This window comes from Archocentrus centrarchus, chromosome 18 (genome assembly GCF_007364275.1).
Source record: "Archocentrus centrarchus isolate MPI-CPG fArcCen1 chromosome 18, fArcCen1, whole genome shotgun sequence".
In the NCBI taxonomy this organism is placed as follows: Eukaryota; Metazoa; Chordata; class Actinopteri; order Cichliformes; family Cichlidae; genus Archocentrus; species Archocentrus centrarchus.
In genome coordinates this window covers 9,994,849-10,012,907 of record NC_044363.1, presented here as the reverse complement: position 1 = coordinate 10,012,907, position 18,059 = coordinate 9,994,849, and the positions used below count along the sequence as shown (strand labels likewise).

Genomic DNA, 18,059 nt, shown 5'->3' with positions numbered 1-18,059 from the left:
GAGGACCACACAATACAGCTGCTGTTTGTCATGTGTCAGATCAGAGGGGTGGTTTCATGTTAACTGTTATTTTTGTGCTGTTATTTTCTAATCGTCAGTAAAGTGTTTTTATCAAAGCTTTAGTCCAACACTGAGAACAGAAAAGCACAAATGTGACCCTGTTGATTTACATCAGCGTATCTGCCAAGAACGCTGCATTTACTTAAATCGGTGGACGATATTTGTCTGGTTGCAATTCTGTGCTGGCAAACTGTTAAAAATGATGTGGACACATGTTGGATCAGCCATTAAAAGAACAAATCAAACAGCAGAGTATAAACCATGAGTATCACTGGTATTAAAACATGTTTAGGTTACTGCATTCCTTAGACATCTGCTCTGTGTTGTGTATTATTCATTGATTAAGTTATTTTTACAGTTGCCAAAGTAAAAAGATGTTTTTCTGTAGTGGTAACAAAACTCTGAATTCACCCTCACTGTTCTACAAGGAAAAACATTTTTAACTTTGAAGTAGAGTTTTTTAATAGTATTACTAGCCAAAAATATCCCAGGTTTTCTGGAACCAGCTTCTCCTGGAATGTAATTATGTTACTTTTTCAGGTTTCTATGATGATAAATTGAAAATTGGGAGGTTTTTGATTAAATAACCTTGTATTTCAGAACAAAGATGGGATGTTTTGACTTCTGAAGAAAATAACTGTCAGATGTGTTGGTTATTGGTTCGAGTCTTACTGTGAAGAAATATTAGTGTTTGGAATTCAATTGGAGACAGGTCTACCAGCTGTAGAAAGAAATTTTCAATCAGTTAAATTACTTGGAATTAAAATTATATCAGTGGCTTCTTGGGAGCTTCCCTTTTATCTGACTGATAATCCCACCATGGCATTTGCCGGAAACACGCTCTGTCTTATCTCTCCATGACAGCTGAATGCAGACTGTCTGGACGACTTGCCTCTGGACTATGACCTGGACCTGGGCCGTGTGAGTGGTGTAGGCGGAGTCGGGGCCCTGGAGGCTGTGGTGTCCGGTGCATCCAGTGACGGCACGCTAAGCGAGGGCGGCTCCTCAGTGGTGCTGGACCCCGGCGTCCGGCGAGTGGGGCTCCCGCAGGACTACCAGGACCCAGACACCCTCAGGGACAGCCCTGTGACCGCCACTACAGACACCCACACAGGTGACTCTCACACTGCATGTGATCGGTGTTCTTATACTGACACCTAGTGGTATTTCTGCCCCATAACACACTTCAGTCGTGGCCACTATAGTCATGCTGACAGAGCAGTGCGAGGTCTTTCCTCTGATCAAATGGGACTTTGACACATGGACACGAGAACTTGTAATTTTTGACAATTTATTTCCCTTGAATTGATTATCACCACTGTACTGAGAGTGGAAATGAGTGCAAAAAGATGTAGATTCATCTGAGCAGGTATGACCCCGAGGCGATCAGATCATCGTGAAGTTCAAGACAACCACAATTTGTTTTATTATAAGAGTTATAATTAAATTGGCGCTTTTAAAAGGTAATGTGAGACCTTGTAAGTTCAGCCACTCCAATACCTGGCAGTTAACAGGCGGCTCTTCTTTTGTTTTTGTTGTTTAATAGTGGCTGGCAAACAGCTTAAAGGTTCATTACTGCCATTATTAATTTAAACAGTGTCAAAAAGGGATTTTAGTTCATCCTTTAACGCCAGGCAATCGCCACTGAAGCGCCGAACAGCTGGTTAAGACGTAGCGTATCAGCGCGGAGTCGGTCGATCAAAGGAACTTTGATCAGATGGCTTCTTACCGTAACTCCGCGATCGTTTGTCCTATCAGAAAAATTCAAACAGTTCCTGAAAGCTCAGGACCTGCACTTCACAGCCATATAGGGGCATTACAGTATTTGTTGCCATAAGTTCACAAACAGCGGCACTTTTGAAGTACGCTGTGTCGCGTTTGACATGTTCGGAGGTATAAGGTTAACTGAAATAAAAACTAGAAGAAGAGCAAACCTGCTCTGGAAACTAAACAAATTGAAAACAAAAGTTAAATGTTTCTAGAAGCTCTGAAACAGCCCCTGTTCTTCTGTCTTTCAGGTGAGCTTCAGCCCATGGCGAGCAGCGCCTCGGTGGCATCATTCGTCATCGCTGTGGAAACGGGTTTGTCAGATGAGGAAGGGTCCTTGGAGCAGCCTCGGTTGGGGGACAAGTCCTGAGAGCAGCACAGCAGAACCAAACCAGAACCGGCCTAAACCAGGCCCTGATCAGGTCTCAGACCCAACTCTTGTTTTTGAAAAAAAAAAAAAAAAAAAAAAAACCCACTCGACCTGAGTTAGGCCCAGGATCTGGTTCCAATTGGAAGCTAAACCCAGAGCCAGCACCAGGGTTCTACTGGGCTTTTCTCCTTGGATATGTGATTCAAGATTTCACCAAACCGACTTGTCTGGACTGCCCAAGGTGGACCAGACATAGTGGAACTCAGTTAAGTGGGTGTTTTCCAGTGTGTTTGCCTCACCTCTTTCCTCGGTCCTTGGTATAACCAGGATTTTTCTCCAGTGCAACTCATTCTGCAGATGTCTCGACGAAATCCTAGAAATCCTCACTTTCTTTAAAAAAAAAAAAAAAAAACTGACTCTTTTCTTGGTGTCTTACCCACCATCCTGACAAGCTTCCAGTATAAATCCAGTCCTTCAGTTCAAATACCGCCAAATTTTTCGAGGAATTTTTTTTTTTTTTTTTTTTTTTTCTGTTCCCTTAACTTGAAGGACTTTCGAGCAGCGGCAGGTTGTATTTCTGTGAGCGATGCAGACTGTGAATATACATTATGGTTTTGTTCTGTAACTTTTCTCTGGATCTCTTGGAATATTCTGTTACCAGGTTTTCCCAGATAGGAAAGCACAACAGCTAAACCAGTCATGATGGGCTGCTCGCTTCCCTTCTAGGTCTGGATTATCGGTAAACCTGTTAATTCAGCTCATTTTAATTTGCCTGCCAACAAGGCAAGCCCTGTTTCTTCATGTGTGTGAGGCATCTGCGGTGGCTGACTTATATTTTGCAATGGTAGACTTTTATTTTGAAAAGACACACAAGCTACTCTGAGCAGTGGCTTTTTTCTGTCTGCTGGTGATGGAAAGCAGTAGACTTGGCCAGGAAGTATTACTACCATAGTTTGATTGCAGTATTGAACAGCAACTACATGGAGTATTTTTTCCCCTCCTTTTCCCTGTCTGTGTTCTTCTTGGCTTCTTTATCTTAACAACACTCTGACAGTATTTAGTTTGGGTGCTGTCTGTCCACAGTTGGGTTTCCAAACAGGGTTCCTATGTATGACTGTAAGAGTGATGACATTTTGAAAAGTGTTCTTTGTAGTTTGCAAGGCTCCACAGAAAATTATAGGGTTGAACTAGTGTAGAGTTTCTGTAGAAAAAGTGCTTATGGAGACCAGCTAAAGGGTATGAAAACTCGCAACAAATCAGCTTGGGTATTCAGGTCATTAGGAAAAAATGGTTCTGAGACATGCCATCATAATGTATCGGTCATCTTTTGAAGTATCTAAAATACTTCCAGTGCTGAGCAGACACATTTCTGTCAATCCTGACAGAAATGTTGACCTGAAATAACAGTTTTAAACTGTCTGCATGGCCAGAACCTGCAGCTTTTATTCTCAATGAAACACTCGAGGTGAACACGTCTGCCCTGGTCCGTTCTGTTCGCTCAGTTTCTGTAAAGTGGACAGAAAGACAGAAGAGGAGTCACAGAGTTCAGTCGTATTTTGTAGCAGTGAGGGACGTGTTTTGGTCCACGTCAGATAACGTTTTCCTGATAGTCATCATACAGAAAGTCCAATTAATTTATTTATTAAAAGGGATCTAATGAAACCTTAGATGTTAAACTATTGCAGATGGAAGTGGGATATTTTTGACATACTTACTCAAACCCATAACAACAAAATGTAAGTGCAATAAAGCTCAGTCTTGCGCGATAGCAGTCAAAGGCATTACTTTGGCCCACATTGTGTCAAATAATGGTTTTATTGGCATAAGCCACTAGAAAAGTTTGATTGTGGAACAGCTCAAGCTGTACCACCCAAAGTGCATGAGAAGGGAATAAGAGTAAAAGATGTACAAACTCCAACACTGTTTGCTGTGTTCCTCTTAACTCGGAAGTTGGAGCTGGGAGTGAAGTCGCATCCGACTTGATCATTTTCCAGTAGTAGTAGTTGGAATAACAGGCTTGTTTTGCTCCCTAGGAGGGTAGAGTCACGCAGCCGTAAGCAGCAATGCTTAGAGTACAACACAATGTCTGTTAAGTGCTTAAAAAAAAAGCTGCAGCACATTCTCGGATAGAGGCTGATGGTGGTTATTTAGCAAGTCACAAATGCACAACAGTGGCAGTAAAGATTCCAAGTTCTCCAGTTACTGCTGTTTATGTGCACTGCTGATGTGACTTTTCCAACTTTCCGAGTGGATATCCGCCCTCAAAGCGATGTTCCAACTGAAAATTGCGAGTCTTCCGTTTCAGATGGAAAGCAGCACGAGGCCGGTTCATTGTGGCTTGTGGCATTTGACGAACCCATTCGTCTGAAACGGTATTTGGAGTTTTGCACATTTTGGATCAACTCAGACTGTGAGAAATTTTTGTTGCGATAGTCTGAGAGGTAGATCGTTGCTCGTTTGTGGAATTAATGGAGAAATTCTAGCTAATTGTAAATTGAAATGAGGTATGAAAGACTGCCCAGCCTTTAGGCTACACAATGGAAAGCCTTCCCTTGTCATTCTTCCGTCGTCTTAACCTTCAATAAGCAAACTTTCTGTGGTGGCATCAACATGCCACATAAGAACCTTGTCTATAGCCTTGCCTCGTTTTGTTGTTTGACTGTCCAGCCGTCTGTCCGTCTGCCCGTCTGCCTGACCACACGTGTCTGTTACCATGGCCTCATGCTGCCTTTTTTATAGACACATTTACCTTTAAACCCTGACAATCAAGGATCTGATCCGTTACTTGCTAGTCAGGGATCCTTTCTCTGAACTCTAGGAAACCTAAGAAGCGCTTTCAAATCTGCAGTCTGCACGCCACACAGTAGGTGTTAGATACAATTATTACTTCCACAAGTCAAGTAAACATCACCACATGCTGTGAATAAAAGTACCCAGAATAGAGAAACCCTGTCAGAGCTGTGGAAGGAGATTTGTGGAAATGCGTTTCACTTGGGATGAATTCGTCAGCTCAAAGCCGAACGTGTAAATGAATAAAATGCATATTACAGCAGTTCACTTTGCCATGTGGCGTCACTGTCGTTTTGTCGAACAAGTGCGCAGACTACGTAGGGCTGCGGTCACATCGTGATGTCGCCAGTGCCGTGAGCTTCCTGAAAATGAGAGAGTTAAAAGATTGTCGTCTATTTTGATACCAGAGGAGACGTTTATTTTTGTAAAAAGACTGATTTTTCTTCCCATCCCCCCATCTACCCATCGCCTGGATGATTCTCAGTGATTGAGTTTTGGCCAGGCTGTTGATTATTTGTATAATTGTACATACACCCAGTTTGCAAAGATTGATGCTATAAGCCTGAACTGTTGTTATAAGCTTGTCCTTAAAGGTTTTGGGCTTGATTTCTCTTCATATATTTTTTTTCTTTCTTAAATGTAGCCCAATGAAAGCTGAGAGAAACGAGGCCAAGGGGCAGGCTGGAAAACCAGCGCTGCACTGGTCCACCAGGCAGACTGGACCATAAAACCTGCAGTACTCAAACAAGGTTAAAGGTTTAAGTGTTGCTTTTACTGTTTATCTGTGTTCTGAAATAATAAACAGGAAATGCAATTTGGACTTTTCTGAAGAACAGTTGAGTTTTGGGAAATTCAAGCAAATACAGATTTGTAACAGAAACAATGTGTTGCTGTTTCCGGTCCTCCCAGCCTCTTTTTCTTTCAGACTTTCAAGAAAACAGAATTTATGTTATGAGATCCTCCTTTACTTCCAAGGCTTCACCTTTCCCGTGTCTTCACAGTTCAGTTTCAATCCTGAGGATTAGCCCACACTAAGATTAGTTGCCAAGTATCCTGTAAACACTAGCTAATTGAAACACTGCTAGAATGGTGGAGGGCTCATTTGCTGGTAACACGTGGAGATGACTGATTTTGTATGCCTTGTCCTGGCCAATTTTCAGTGAGAAATGTTTCAATTAAAGTTGCTTTGTGTTGTAAGCTTTAACTGCGCATTGACATTTGCACTTTTCATTCTCTTACTGTGTGAATGCTGCCACATAGTGGACGTGAACTGAACTCGACCCTCCTTTGAATCACTTTCTCTTCTTTTCTTCTGCAAGCAGAGACCGAGGCTGCTGTGGCACGATGTTCCCCCAGAGAACTTCTAATATAATTCTAACATATGTGACCCGATCTGGCAAAATGAGCCGCAAGTCACGAGGGCTTATTTTTAGACCAGTAGCGTGTTGCGGGTCATTTCCAGGTTTATGGGATGTTCTTGGCAACAAGGGAAAGCAAAATGAATGAGCTCTTATTGGCTCAATAAGAGTACTCAAATCATGTAAGCAATCTCTCCTTTGTTGCTAAATGACCCGCAATATGTTATTGGTGTAAGAATTGGCCCTCGCGACTTCATTTTGCCGGATCAGGTCACATGTTCTGATATAATTGGGAGGGGGCAGGGGCTCACAATGGAGCCCTATGAAGCTGCGGCTATAAATGTCAATTTTCTCAGATCATTTTTTCTTCAAATTTTCAATATTGTGCAGGTCCATTTTTTTTTAAAGGGTTTTAGTTGTGAAATATATTTCAAATATCAGTGCAATATTTTTTTCTTTTAAGCATTAGAACCTTCAGGACATCATGAGCTGCTTTATGACATCTGAAATTTAGATAACAGGAAGCACCAGCTGAGTTTCCAGCAGCACCCTCAAACCCTACACCCGTATTTTGGAAAACGTTGCTTATTCTTTTGTTTTTGTCCTTTTGTCCTCACGTAAACAGCATTTTATGTCACCGAAAGCTTTCAGAAACTCCATTTCAGCATTTACATGTGGACAAGAAAAATTTAGATTTTGTCTCCTGACATCGAAGGTGTGCACTTTAAATTTCCTCTTTTGATGTCAGACTGCCTGCCATGTTTGTAGGCTCCTGATTGGCCAACTGTTCTGTTGTTCTGTTCTGTTCTGTTGGTCCTTCAAAAGTGAGAGAATAAAACTTTTTCAGGAGTTTTTCAGAGGGGGACCCTTGTGTCACTGCCAGTAATGACGTCTGGTTGGCTCTTTGATTCAGGCTATTTTCTTATATGCTGCAGTTTGATTGGTTGCCTGGCGTTAGTCCACTTTAGTCTGGCTCATCTATAAAAGTCCACTCCTGCTGTGACTTCTCTTTTCCTGCTTTTTTTTTTTTTGTCTTTTCACTCGTCTCTCTCTTTGTTACAGATTCTGATTTGTCCCTAAAACTGAAGCAGGTGAATCCTGAGCCATGTTTATAGATTATTATGGATTATTGTTTTTTAATCTACTACATTACTGATGTCTGGCCATAACTGTAATTCAGAATGAGCACAGCCTGCTTTTAGGGTACTTTAATCACATTTCGAGGCTTCTGCTTGCGTTCTTACAGTTTAGTCACAGCTGTGCAGGAGGAGGAAATCAGAGCGAGCCGACGTGCTCGGAGCCGTGGTGAGGTGATGTGTGCGTTTCTTCACTACTGACGTGGACTTTTGTTTTTTCAAACGTCTGTTTGTGTGATTGTCCCGTGCACGCAAACATAAAATAAATAAACACACACACATGTAAATACAAGGCGGCATGACGCCATGATGTTTGTGTTCAGTTGTTGCACGTGTCCGGATTCAGGACAGAATTTAAATAAAATTTTACTCCAAGTTTTTGTTTTTATTCCAGCCTCGTGTTTGTGTGTCTTCCTTGAACATCTTGGGATTTAGTTATTAAGCAGTTGTTGCCATACTGATCCAAACTAAATCCCTTATTTTGTTATGATGACTCATAATTACAGGTAATTTAATGACACCTTGTTGCATGCATTATTTGGATGGCCTTTTCACATTATTAGTAATTCTAACGCTGTAAAGAATTGCACCATTTAATATTTTTTCTTCATTTTTGTTTTGTTTCACTTTGTTTTTAGCTTCAGTATTTATTTTTCATCCAGCTAACTAAATGCTTTTTTCCACACTTAGTGTCACTTTTTTTTTAACTTGATTTACTTTCACTATGATCTTGTTTGGGAATACCACAAATTAGATCTTAGTAATTTCTTGTCTTTGATGTTGTATCAAGTATACCGGATACCGGTGTGATTCCAGAGGAGGCATGCTTAGGCTGGGATTGTGTTCTGCTCTGGATGAGAGACGCACAGATTTAAAAAGGTGCTGGAAACATTCCTCAAAGATTTTGGTTCATGTTGACATGACAGCATCACACAGTTGTTGCAGGTTTGTCAGCTGCACATCAATGGTGTGAATCTCCTGTTCTGTCACATGCCAGAGGTCCTCTGTTGGATTGAGCTCTAGTGTCGGTGGAGGTCATTTGAGTACAGTAAACTCACTATAATGGGTAAGCAGTGTGAGATGATCAGAGCTTTGTGACGGGTGTTATTCAGCTGGAAGCAGCCATCAGAAGCTGGGCACACTGTGGTCAAAGGGATTCACACGGTTTCAGGTAGGCTGTGGGGTTAAAAGCATGCTGGTACTAAGGTGCCCAAAGTGTGCCAGGAAAATATCCCCCACACCATTACACCACCAACAACCTGAACTGTTGATACAAGGCTCATAGATCCATGCCTCACCTTCCAAATGCTGCAGCAGAAATCGAGACCTATCAGATCAGGTGATGATTTTCCAGTTCTTCATTGTCCAATTTTGGTGATCCTGTGTAAACTGTAGCCTCAGTTTCCTGTTCTTGGCTGATAGGAGGGGTACCTGGTGCAGTCTTCTCCTGCTGTAGCCCATCTGCTTCAAGGTTCAACGTGTTGGGCTTTCAGAGATGCTCATCTGCTCACCTTGGTTGTAACAAGTGGTTATTGATTATAAATCAAGCACATTATTTCACAGAGCACATGGAAGGTCTCAGATCATGAGCTTAGCAACCAAGAAGAATTCAGACACAAATAAGTTGCAATGAATTTTATAACGAACAACGAAATATATCTATCGAAAAGGCAAACACAACACTTGTCAACAGCAAATACATGGAGCTAAATGGAGACTTGATACCATCAGGGTTTTTCAAAAAAGTTAACGGAAACCACAGGCTGTATGTGAGCTCAGTACCAGGTAAGGCTGATTAACCTTGGAAGTCATTTGTGCACAGTGGGTAACCGTCTTTTCTAACTGGTAATTGTAGCATCATACAGAGGGTGCTTTGGGATAGTTCGTCACCTGGGTCTGCAGGGCAGACTCAGTCGAATGCTGCCATGTCTCAAAGATGTATTCAAAAAGACGCAAAAATAGAAAGTGGTGCATAAAATTAGGATATCATGAAAAAGTTTATTTATTTCAGGAATTCCATTCACAAAGTGAAACTTGTATATTATATTCATTCATTACACATAGACTGATATATTTCAAATGTTTGTTTTTTTTAATTTTGATGATTATAACTGACAACTAATGAAAAGCCCAAATTCAGTATCTCAGAAAATTTTAATATTGCGAAAAGCTTCAATATTGAAGACACCTGGTGCCACACTCTAATCAGCTAATTAACTGAAAACACCTGCAAAGTCCTTTAAATGGTCTCTCAGTCTAGTTCTGTAGGCTACACAATCATGGGGAAGACTGCTGACTTGATAGTTGTCCAAAAGACGACCTTTGACACTTTGCACAAGGAGGGCAAGACACAAAAGGTCATTGCTAAAGAGGCTGGCTGTTCACAGAGCTCTGTGTCCAAGCACATTAATAGAGGAGAAGGGAAGGAAAAGATGTAGAAAAAAGTGTCCAAGCAATAGGGATAACTGCACCCTGGAGAGGATTGTGAAACAAAACCCATTCAGAAATGTGGGGGAGATTCACAAAGAGTGGACTGCAGCTGGAGTCAGTGCTTCAAGAACCACCACACACAGACGTATGCAGACATGAGTTTCAGCTGTCACAGTCCTCGTGTCAAGACACTCTTGAACAAGAGACGGCGTCAGAAGCATCTCGCCTGGGCTAAAGACAAAAAGGACTGGATTGCTGCTGAGTGCTCCAAAGTTATGTCCTCTGATCAAAGTCAATTTTGCATTTCCTTTGGAAATCAAGGTCCCAGAGTCTGGAGGAAGAGAGGAGAGGCACAGAGTCCTCGTTGCTTGAGGTCCAGTGTAAAGTTTCCACAGTCAGTGATGGTTTGGGGTGCCATTTTCATCTGCTGGTGTTGGTCCACTGTGTTATCTGCTGACCAACTTTATGGAGATGCAGATTTCATTTTCCAACAGGACTTGGCACCTGCACACAGTGCCAAAGCTACCAGTACCTGGTTTAAGGACCATGGTATCCCTGTTTTTAATTGACCAGCAAACTCGCCTGACTTTTAACCCCATAGAAAATCTATGGGCTATTGTGAAGAGGAAGATGTGATACACCAGACCCAACAATTCAGAAGAGCTGAAGGCCACTATCAGAGCAACCTGGGCTCTCATAACACCTGAGCAGTGCCACAGACTGATCGACTCCATGCCACGCAGCATTGCTGCAGTAATCCAGGCAGAAGGAGCCCCAACTAAGTACTGAGTGCTGCAAATGCTCATACTTTTCATGCTCATACTTTTCATGTTCGTACTTTTCAGTTGGCCAACATTTCCAGAAATCCTTTTTTTGTATTAGTCTTAAGTAATATTCTAATTTTCTGAGATACTGAATTTGGGGTTTTCTTTAGTTGTCAGTTATAATAATCAAAATTAAAGAAATAAATATTTGAAATATATCAGTCTGTGTGTAATGACTGGATATAATATACAAGTTTCACTTCTGAATGGAATTACTGAAATAAATCAACCTTTTCATGTTTTTCTAATTTTATGACAGCACCTGTAAATTCACATCCTTTCTAAAGTAAAAATCGGGCTAAATAAGCTTTTAATGAGCTACTAAAAACTTTCAACTTTGGAACACTTTCCAGCAAACCCAACACAGACCAAAGATCTGAAGACAAACAAATCAAGACGTGTTTTTTATCATTCAGCAGGAGAGATATCATTAGTCTGCGCCGATTGCAGAGCTGCTGACACGGGTGGGGCTAAGGGCGGGTGCAGCCGGTGATGCAAAAATGAAACCTAGATGACCCTATTTAACAGCCGCTTACTTTCAGCCTTCAAAGGCTGCAGCCCCTGAATTGGGACACACCCATATGTTCTTGGGCCCCTGAGGAATATTTCCAGTTGTTAGGCTGGTGGAAGCTTTCGGGGTTTGACTTTAGCAGGTGGAGTTAAGAAGAAGAAATTGAAGGTCTCCAGTTGCCTTCAGGAAGTATAGAAGCAGTTAGTTCTGAATCAGGTGTTTCTTGTTGCTGCTCTGAAACCTGTGAGGGGAAAAAAGTGTTTAAAATCAGATCACAGGAAAGATTAAGGTTTTTGTTAACTTTTTATTTTTTTTGATAGCAGTTACCATATGCTGTGTTCAGAACCCCTCCTTTAAGTGCCTTCTTGATGTAGGTATTTAGTGTCTTACCTGTGGACACATCATTGTGTGAAGGAGTGGGAGCTGCAGACAGAAGAAAAGTAAGTTTCATGTAGAAGTTTTCTTTGGTCGGGGTGGAAAGCTTTCTCATATCTTCACTAGGTTGAGTGAGGTAAAAATAAACAACATCCAACATTAAGATGGCAAGAAAAGCAGCAATCATGGCGTGACATCAAAGCAGCACCACTGACACAGCTGAACTGAACTGAAGCCTTTAAATGGAAGCAGCTATGTTTCCATCTTTTGCTTGCTGCACATTAACCAGTAGATGGTGCCGTACATCCAGTTTTTACCTCCTCGTTTCTCTTCTGGCTTCAGCAAACTTGTGTCTCAGCAGGAATGTGGCCACAGCTTCTGCCACCTATGCACAAACAGATAAAATCATCAAAATTAGTTTGAACTTTTAGCAGCACCAAACAATCCATTTGCACGTCGGAACATTTACGTTGGCCTGTAAAATAAGTGCGTAGTTTCCCTTCATTTATTTGATGTCAGGCTGAACTTTAGTCCAACTTTGCCACAGTAAACTTCACAGTGTTGAAACATTCACACTCAAAAAAACAGTACAGATGATAATTTAACTACTTATACAGAAGATTGTTTAACCCACTGATTCCTTAAAGCACTGCCTGTAAATCAACATCCATGAAATAAATGACTTAAACGCGCAGTGAACCTTACAGAAGTTTTAAGCTTTGACTGGAGGTATTTTAATTGTATAGATGAATTGACCACTAATTTACACACCACTAGAACTGGAAATTGATTTTCCCCAGTGGCCACATGAGAAACTGGGACTATTGAGAGGGGCTGCACCAATAAGCTGAGCTCAACTGATATTCATTTGATGTCTTTATAAGCTGATTTGGTGCAGTGCTCCATAAAAAAAAATGGGAAAATGAATTTCCCACCCCTACTTTATGGAAACATGGATGGAAAAATTAACTTGCATGTTTCTTGAAATGTGTCTGGTTCAAAATGTCAACTTTTTTAAAGGGCAAACTCTTTATTCTTTACAAGATTTTAAAGAAGCATGGTTATATCTGAGAGGTAATGATACAAAAGAGCGACGTGAGGAGTTCTCTTCACCTTGTCTGGTTTGTCTTCTTGCACTGCGTGACCACATGGGGGCAGCACCTGCATCGTGAATTTACCTGGACACAAAAATCAAGACACGCTCTTAACGTCTGTGTCTCTCACTCACTGACACACACACACACACACACACACATACACTTGTGTGCTGTCACTTCCAGCATGGCTGTTGACTGACACAACCAGCTGCCTCTGTGTACGTCTGAGTGTGGACGTGTCTACAGCACTTTGGAGTAGAGACGTAGGGGTGCCACTGTTGGCTAATCTTTTGTGCCGCTGCTCTCTTGTGTATGAGATGGTGCATACATCATCCAGGAAACAGTCTCCAATGGGGGAAGACATGCAGGAAAAGGCCACAGGTTAGATGCGAACCTGGGCTGAACTTGGGGCACCTGAACCACAGGCATGTGGCATTCATGTTCACCCACTGAACCACCCTGATGCCTGTGTGCTCCAATTTCTAAAGCCAGTTACTGCCAAAGGCTCTCTCTTTCTTGCCTTTCAGGTATCAGCAACCAGCAAATGCCTGCTAGTGACTAAAATTTTACAATTACAACTTTGAAATTGTAAAATCTCACTTAGCTTTAAGCAGTGAAGGTGGTTTTCCCTTTGTGGTTCCTGCTGAAACTGTTTAGAACTATAAACACCTTTAACCTACAGTGTGTCCTCATACAAACTCACTGCTCTGAACACATCCAGCACATAATGATCAGACTATAGCTGGGAGGCCATGTATCATCTGACTGTGGTTAAATGATTTACTTCCACTTCTTACAAGAACATTTCCTTAGTTTGAACTTTAACACATGAAACCTGAACAAAATTGAAATTTTCAACTAGTTTCCTCTTTCTTTTGAACCACAAAGGAAATGTCATTCCAAATCTTTCCTGTTGCCCAATAAGTAATAGTCTCAGGACAGGATGGTAATTAATGTTTTTTAACATGGCTGTGTTTCTAAGTTGCAGTACAGCAACAGTGACCGTGTGACTCATTTTTAAATCCAGAAGTGATTTTAAAAAAATTTCTGTTGTTGCATGAGTTGAACCAACAACCCACCTTGCATTTGGCCAATAGTCAAATCTCTGTCCAGCCGGTCAATTCCTGGAAACAGAAATGAACAAAGCACAGATTTATCTGAAGCTGTTTTGGGCGGTTATTTACAAAAAGTTTACAAATCACTTTTGAAATTCAGATTTGATTAGTGATGTTACCCTGCTTCCCCAGCCTTGGTTAGGTCTGGGGAAGGATAATGGTTTGAACTGCCAAGGTTAGGAAGCCTTCAGGAGTTGGAAGGCTGTAGAGACCCCTGAGTAGGCCTAAAACTCTCTGGAGATCATATGTCTCGTTTAGTCTGGGAACAACTTGGGATCCTCCAAGAAAAACTGGGAATGATATTAGGGAACAAGGATGTCTGCCATACCCTATTTAATCTGATGCCACTGAGTCTCCACTTTACATAGACAGAAGAGGATGGATGGATGGATGAATGGATGAATGGTAAATCTTAGTTATAATGGTGGAAATCACGTGGTTATGATTAGGACCCATTGTAGTTACGGTTAAGAAAAAAAGATTTTGTTTATCTGTTCAGATAAACCAAAATCTTTGAGGCCCTAGAATTTAAAGAATATTAATACTAAAAAAATCCTTTGAGGGGAAACATTTTACATTAATAATATACACCAGAAAATGCATTTACCCACCTGCCAGCAGCAGCAGTTTGGGCAGATTGCAGGCAAGGAAGAGGTTGGAGGTCCCTCTAAACCAGCCATCCCAATACTTTTCTGACTTGGAGAGGTCTATACGCCACTTATACACACTCTGACATGCATAGAGATGATACACAGATTAGCTGATTAGTAAACTGCAACAATCCAGGCAGTAGGTAACAGAAATAAACATTGGACATTGGGGTGGGGTTTGTACCTTTAAAAAAACCTATTACCATCAGTGTTTGTGTGGAGTTGTTTTCATACCTGGTTTTCGTTGAGGCTCACCTCTGAGGCAGTGGTTTCTTTATCACTGACGTAACTCTGATCATAAAATTCTTCATTGCGCTCAAAGACCACGTCTGTCACCGGGCTGGCCTGCTCCAGAGTTTCGGCCTCCTCTACCTCACATCTAACAGCCACAGCATAGCAAGTCAGGATGAGTTCACTCTACCTTGGTTTAGTGTGAAAGTCAGCAGTCTGGATTCAGACTTCTCAGGCATATGTGGAACATAACATACAAGTGGATATTTGTTTGTAAGTTGGCTACCTTTTTATCTGACCGACCACTGAAACTCTGGCAGACTCCAGGTTTCTGATTTGCCCGCTCTTCACACTGAAAGGAGACCAAAGAGTAACAATTGCTTGTTGGAGTTTTGAAACTTTGGAGTTTCAAAGTCAAATGTTTCCTTGGGAAGCGCCAGAGTATTAACCACTGTGGAATTAAGCATTTGGAATTATAAGGTTTGGCTTTTTCTCTACTCTTTTTGCTGTGCTGGATTAAAGTCTCAAAGGAGTTGACCTGCAAGGCTACTCAGGCAGTGTTGTTTTCAGAGGCTAGCAGAGTGGACATCTGTAGGTAGGCAATTAAAGCTAGGCCAGTCTCCTTGCCACCGGCTAACACAATGTCTGCATTGCTTGTTGGGAAACACCCCTTGGTTCCTGTACAGGAGTGACTGGCCGATCCGTTATGTAGTGAAGGAGGACATACAGGGTTGGATGCTAGAGATAGGGTGAGATGGAGGCAGATGAACTGCTGTGGTGACCCCTAAAGGGAGTAGCTGGAAGAAGATGATTGCCAGCTCACTGCCAGAGAGGTGCTAAGGCGTTTGGATGATTATGATGCCTTCACCAATATTGTTTGCAGTATTTTGGAAGTCAATGGTTGAAAACACAGATTTTTCTACTGCAGTGTGACTACAGCTTCAGTGGGAGGTAAAGGTGGCAATTTCAAATGTGTATTTGAGAACTACTGATGTAGCTACCTTATTAGTCTGGTTGGGGTTTTCAGTAAGCGCTGTCACTTTGGACCAAGGTAGTAGAAAGTGTTTCCAAACTATATGAAAGGTAATACCCCAGCCTCCTTAACTCAAGGGTCCACATTTCAAATTAAACTACAGCAAAGATGTGCCCTGATGCACTGATGGGCTTGTTTCTTTGTGTTAAATTCGATGTAGTAGAGTTTGCCCAATACTGCTGAAATGCTAGTTCTTTATCTTCTGCATTATCACCTTTCGCTGGACTCAAGAAGATTCAGCCAAAGTTTGCATGTACTCTAGGAAATGTAACTGAATAACCTAGGTATGCTCAGACATTAAGTAATTTAAATATACAAGGGTTTAAATTCCCACCTCCACTCTATAGCATGATCCATGGACTTGAATGACTTGGGTCTTCCTTTTATGAAGTTCTGAATGCTGTGGAGGGCATCCATTGCACTCCCTGTAGAAGAAGGTCCAGAAGAAGACTAAATCTAAACTTTAATGTCCAGATTTAAATGAAATTTTCAGATACTCCTGATTTTAAAAACACTTACCTTCCACAACGTCTATCGCCACCAGTCCCACAGTGGTGGGCAGTAGCATGTTGCTAGCTGTATGGACTGCGATTGCCCCTCCAACACCGTGGCCAATCAGGATAATGGGGGGAGGGGTCTCTCCATAGCAGGCCCGAAGCACATTGGCAACATCGCTGATGGTAGCCAGGCAACAGATAGCACAGTAACAGGAATGTCAGTATTAGTAGTATCTCTGTGAGCAGCAGTTCAGCATGTGTAATGTTATTAGATGTTTCCTTGAGGAAATATTCAGTGTCCAGTGTCATTTGCTGTTACCTGGACATTGTTTGAGTTGAGAAGTCATCTGATTGATGTACCAGAGTGGCACCTTAAAAGAGAATAAATTGATTAAAGGTTTTAAGTTATGGGAAAATCTGCCTAATTTCTGTCTGCAACTAGTTGTTGATATCCACAGTCCAACTTTTACAGGATCATCTCAGTCAAGCCATTTAGATATGCATAACATTTTCTTTGCCTCACCATGACCCCTGAGATCCATGGCAAGCACCCTGCAGATCACTCTACTGGTAATGGCTGTCTAAAAAAATGCATGAAGAGACAATGGCATGTAGCCACCATCAATCAATGGGCCACGGATTCAATCAACCAGCCAACTGTACAAAAAACTTACAGTGAAGACAGCCCAGGAGAGGGCTGAGTGTCCTCCTCCATGTAGAAGAACCAGCAGCGGTCCATCATTTCCTGCTTTAAAAATTCTGAAGACATCCCTGCTGTCAGCAGATCCCACGCTAACATCCTCCATCTGGTCAAAATACTCCCTCCATGACACTGGAGAGTAGTCTAGCTTACGGCCAACCTCGCTGGTCGACATGTATAGCCACAGAAACATACACACTTTATACTACCAACACAACCATATTACAAAAATGACAATCACTGCTACCATTTGCGGGATTGCATTTAATCATTCATAATTCTGATATCAGTATCATGTGAAGGTTGTTGGTCCTACTAGCTATTAAATTATGGCTAATCTGAATACTGGGTCATTAGTGGGATTTTAACTTAAGCTTTTAACTCAATAATAAATAAGCAATACATTAAGGTTACCAATTTATCTTTGGGTTATCTTCTGCTTTCTTCCTTTGGATTTGGATCATTTTAGCTGGTCTCAAAGAAATATGTAAATTGACTGCAACCTCTTAACATCGCATTTCGTGGTAGGGGCTCTAAATAAGCTCATATCATGTGTGAGCAGCAAGGAAAGCACCAAGATTCTCCTTTGAGTCAAGTGCAAATAAATGGGTGTAAGTAAAATTAGTTCAGTTTTATTCAGTGTTGAGTTTTCTAAAACTAATTAGTCACAAATAGTATTCTCTGTATTGTATTCAGCACAATAAATCTCTTTTCTGCCTATTTTGTTAAATATAAATTTGGGCTGAGTGAGATCTGCTTTGCCACTAGTTTAAACCTTCCACTTTTGCATTAAGCATGTTGAATTTCTAACTGAGCTTATCGCTTATTTGTGTTAACAATCAATAATGACATTTCTCTCGTGTTTTGGAGAGGTGACTTACTGCTCTGTATCAAAGTTCTCCTCCCACATGTTGCGTTTCAGCAGGAAAGTTTCCAGACTGTAGATGATTATCTTTGGTGCGGTACGTTGCAGTTTTGTTATGTATAAATGAGGTAATAAAAGCAGGTTTTTTTAAGAGAAGAAAGAGTTTATCCACTTCCTGTCTGCTGCATCCAATGTCCATTGACCACCAGATAAAATGGGTGCCTCTGGTGTTGCTGGTGTACAAACTCAC

General features: G+C 41.4%; 1 protein-coding gene and 1 pseudogene across 1 annotated transcript in view; one reads left to right on the top strand and one right to left on the bottom strand.

Annotated features, from left to right (window-relative positions):
* The window catches only part of LOC115796973 (RING finger protein 150-like), a 29,112-nt gene extending 21,918 nt beyond the window's left edge, over positions 1 to 7,194 (top strand). Inside the window, exons 5-6 of the mRNA XM_030753468.1 lie at positions 925 to 1,174; positions 2,079 to 7,194. Coding sequence (XP_030609328.1) covers positions 925 to 1,174; positions 2,079 to 2,197 — 369 coding nt within the window. The 3' untranslated portion in view covers positions 2,198 to 7,194. The remainder of the gene's footprint in view (positions 1 to 924; positions 1,175 to 2,078) is intronic.
* A 4,228-nt stretch (positions 7,195 to 11,422) lies between these two features.
* Positions 11,423 to 17,854, bottom strand: LOC115797191 (protein phosphatase methylesterase 1-like; annotated as a pseudogene).
* Positions 17,855 to 18,059: the final 205 nt, after the last annotated feature.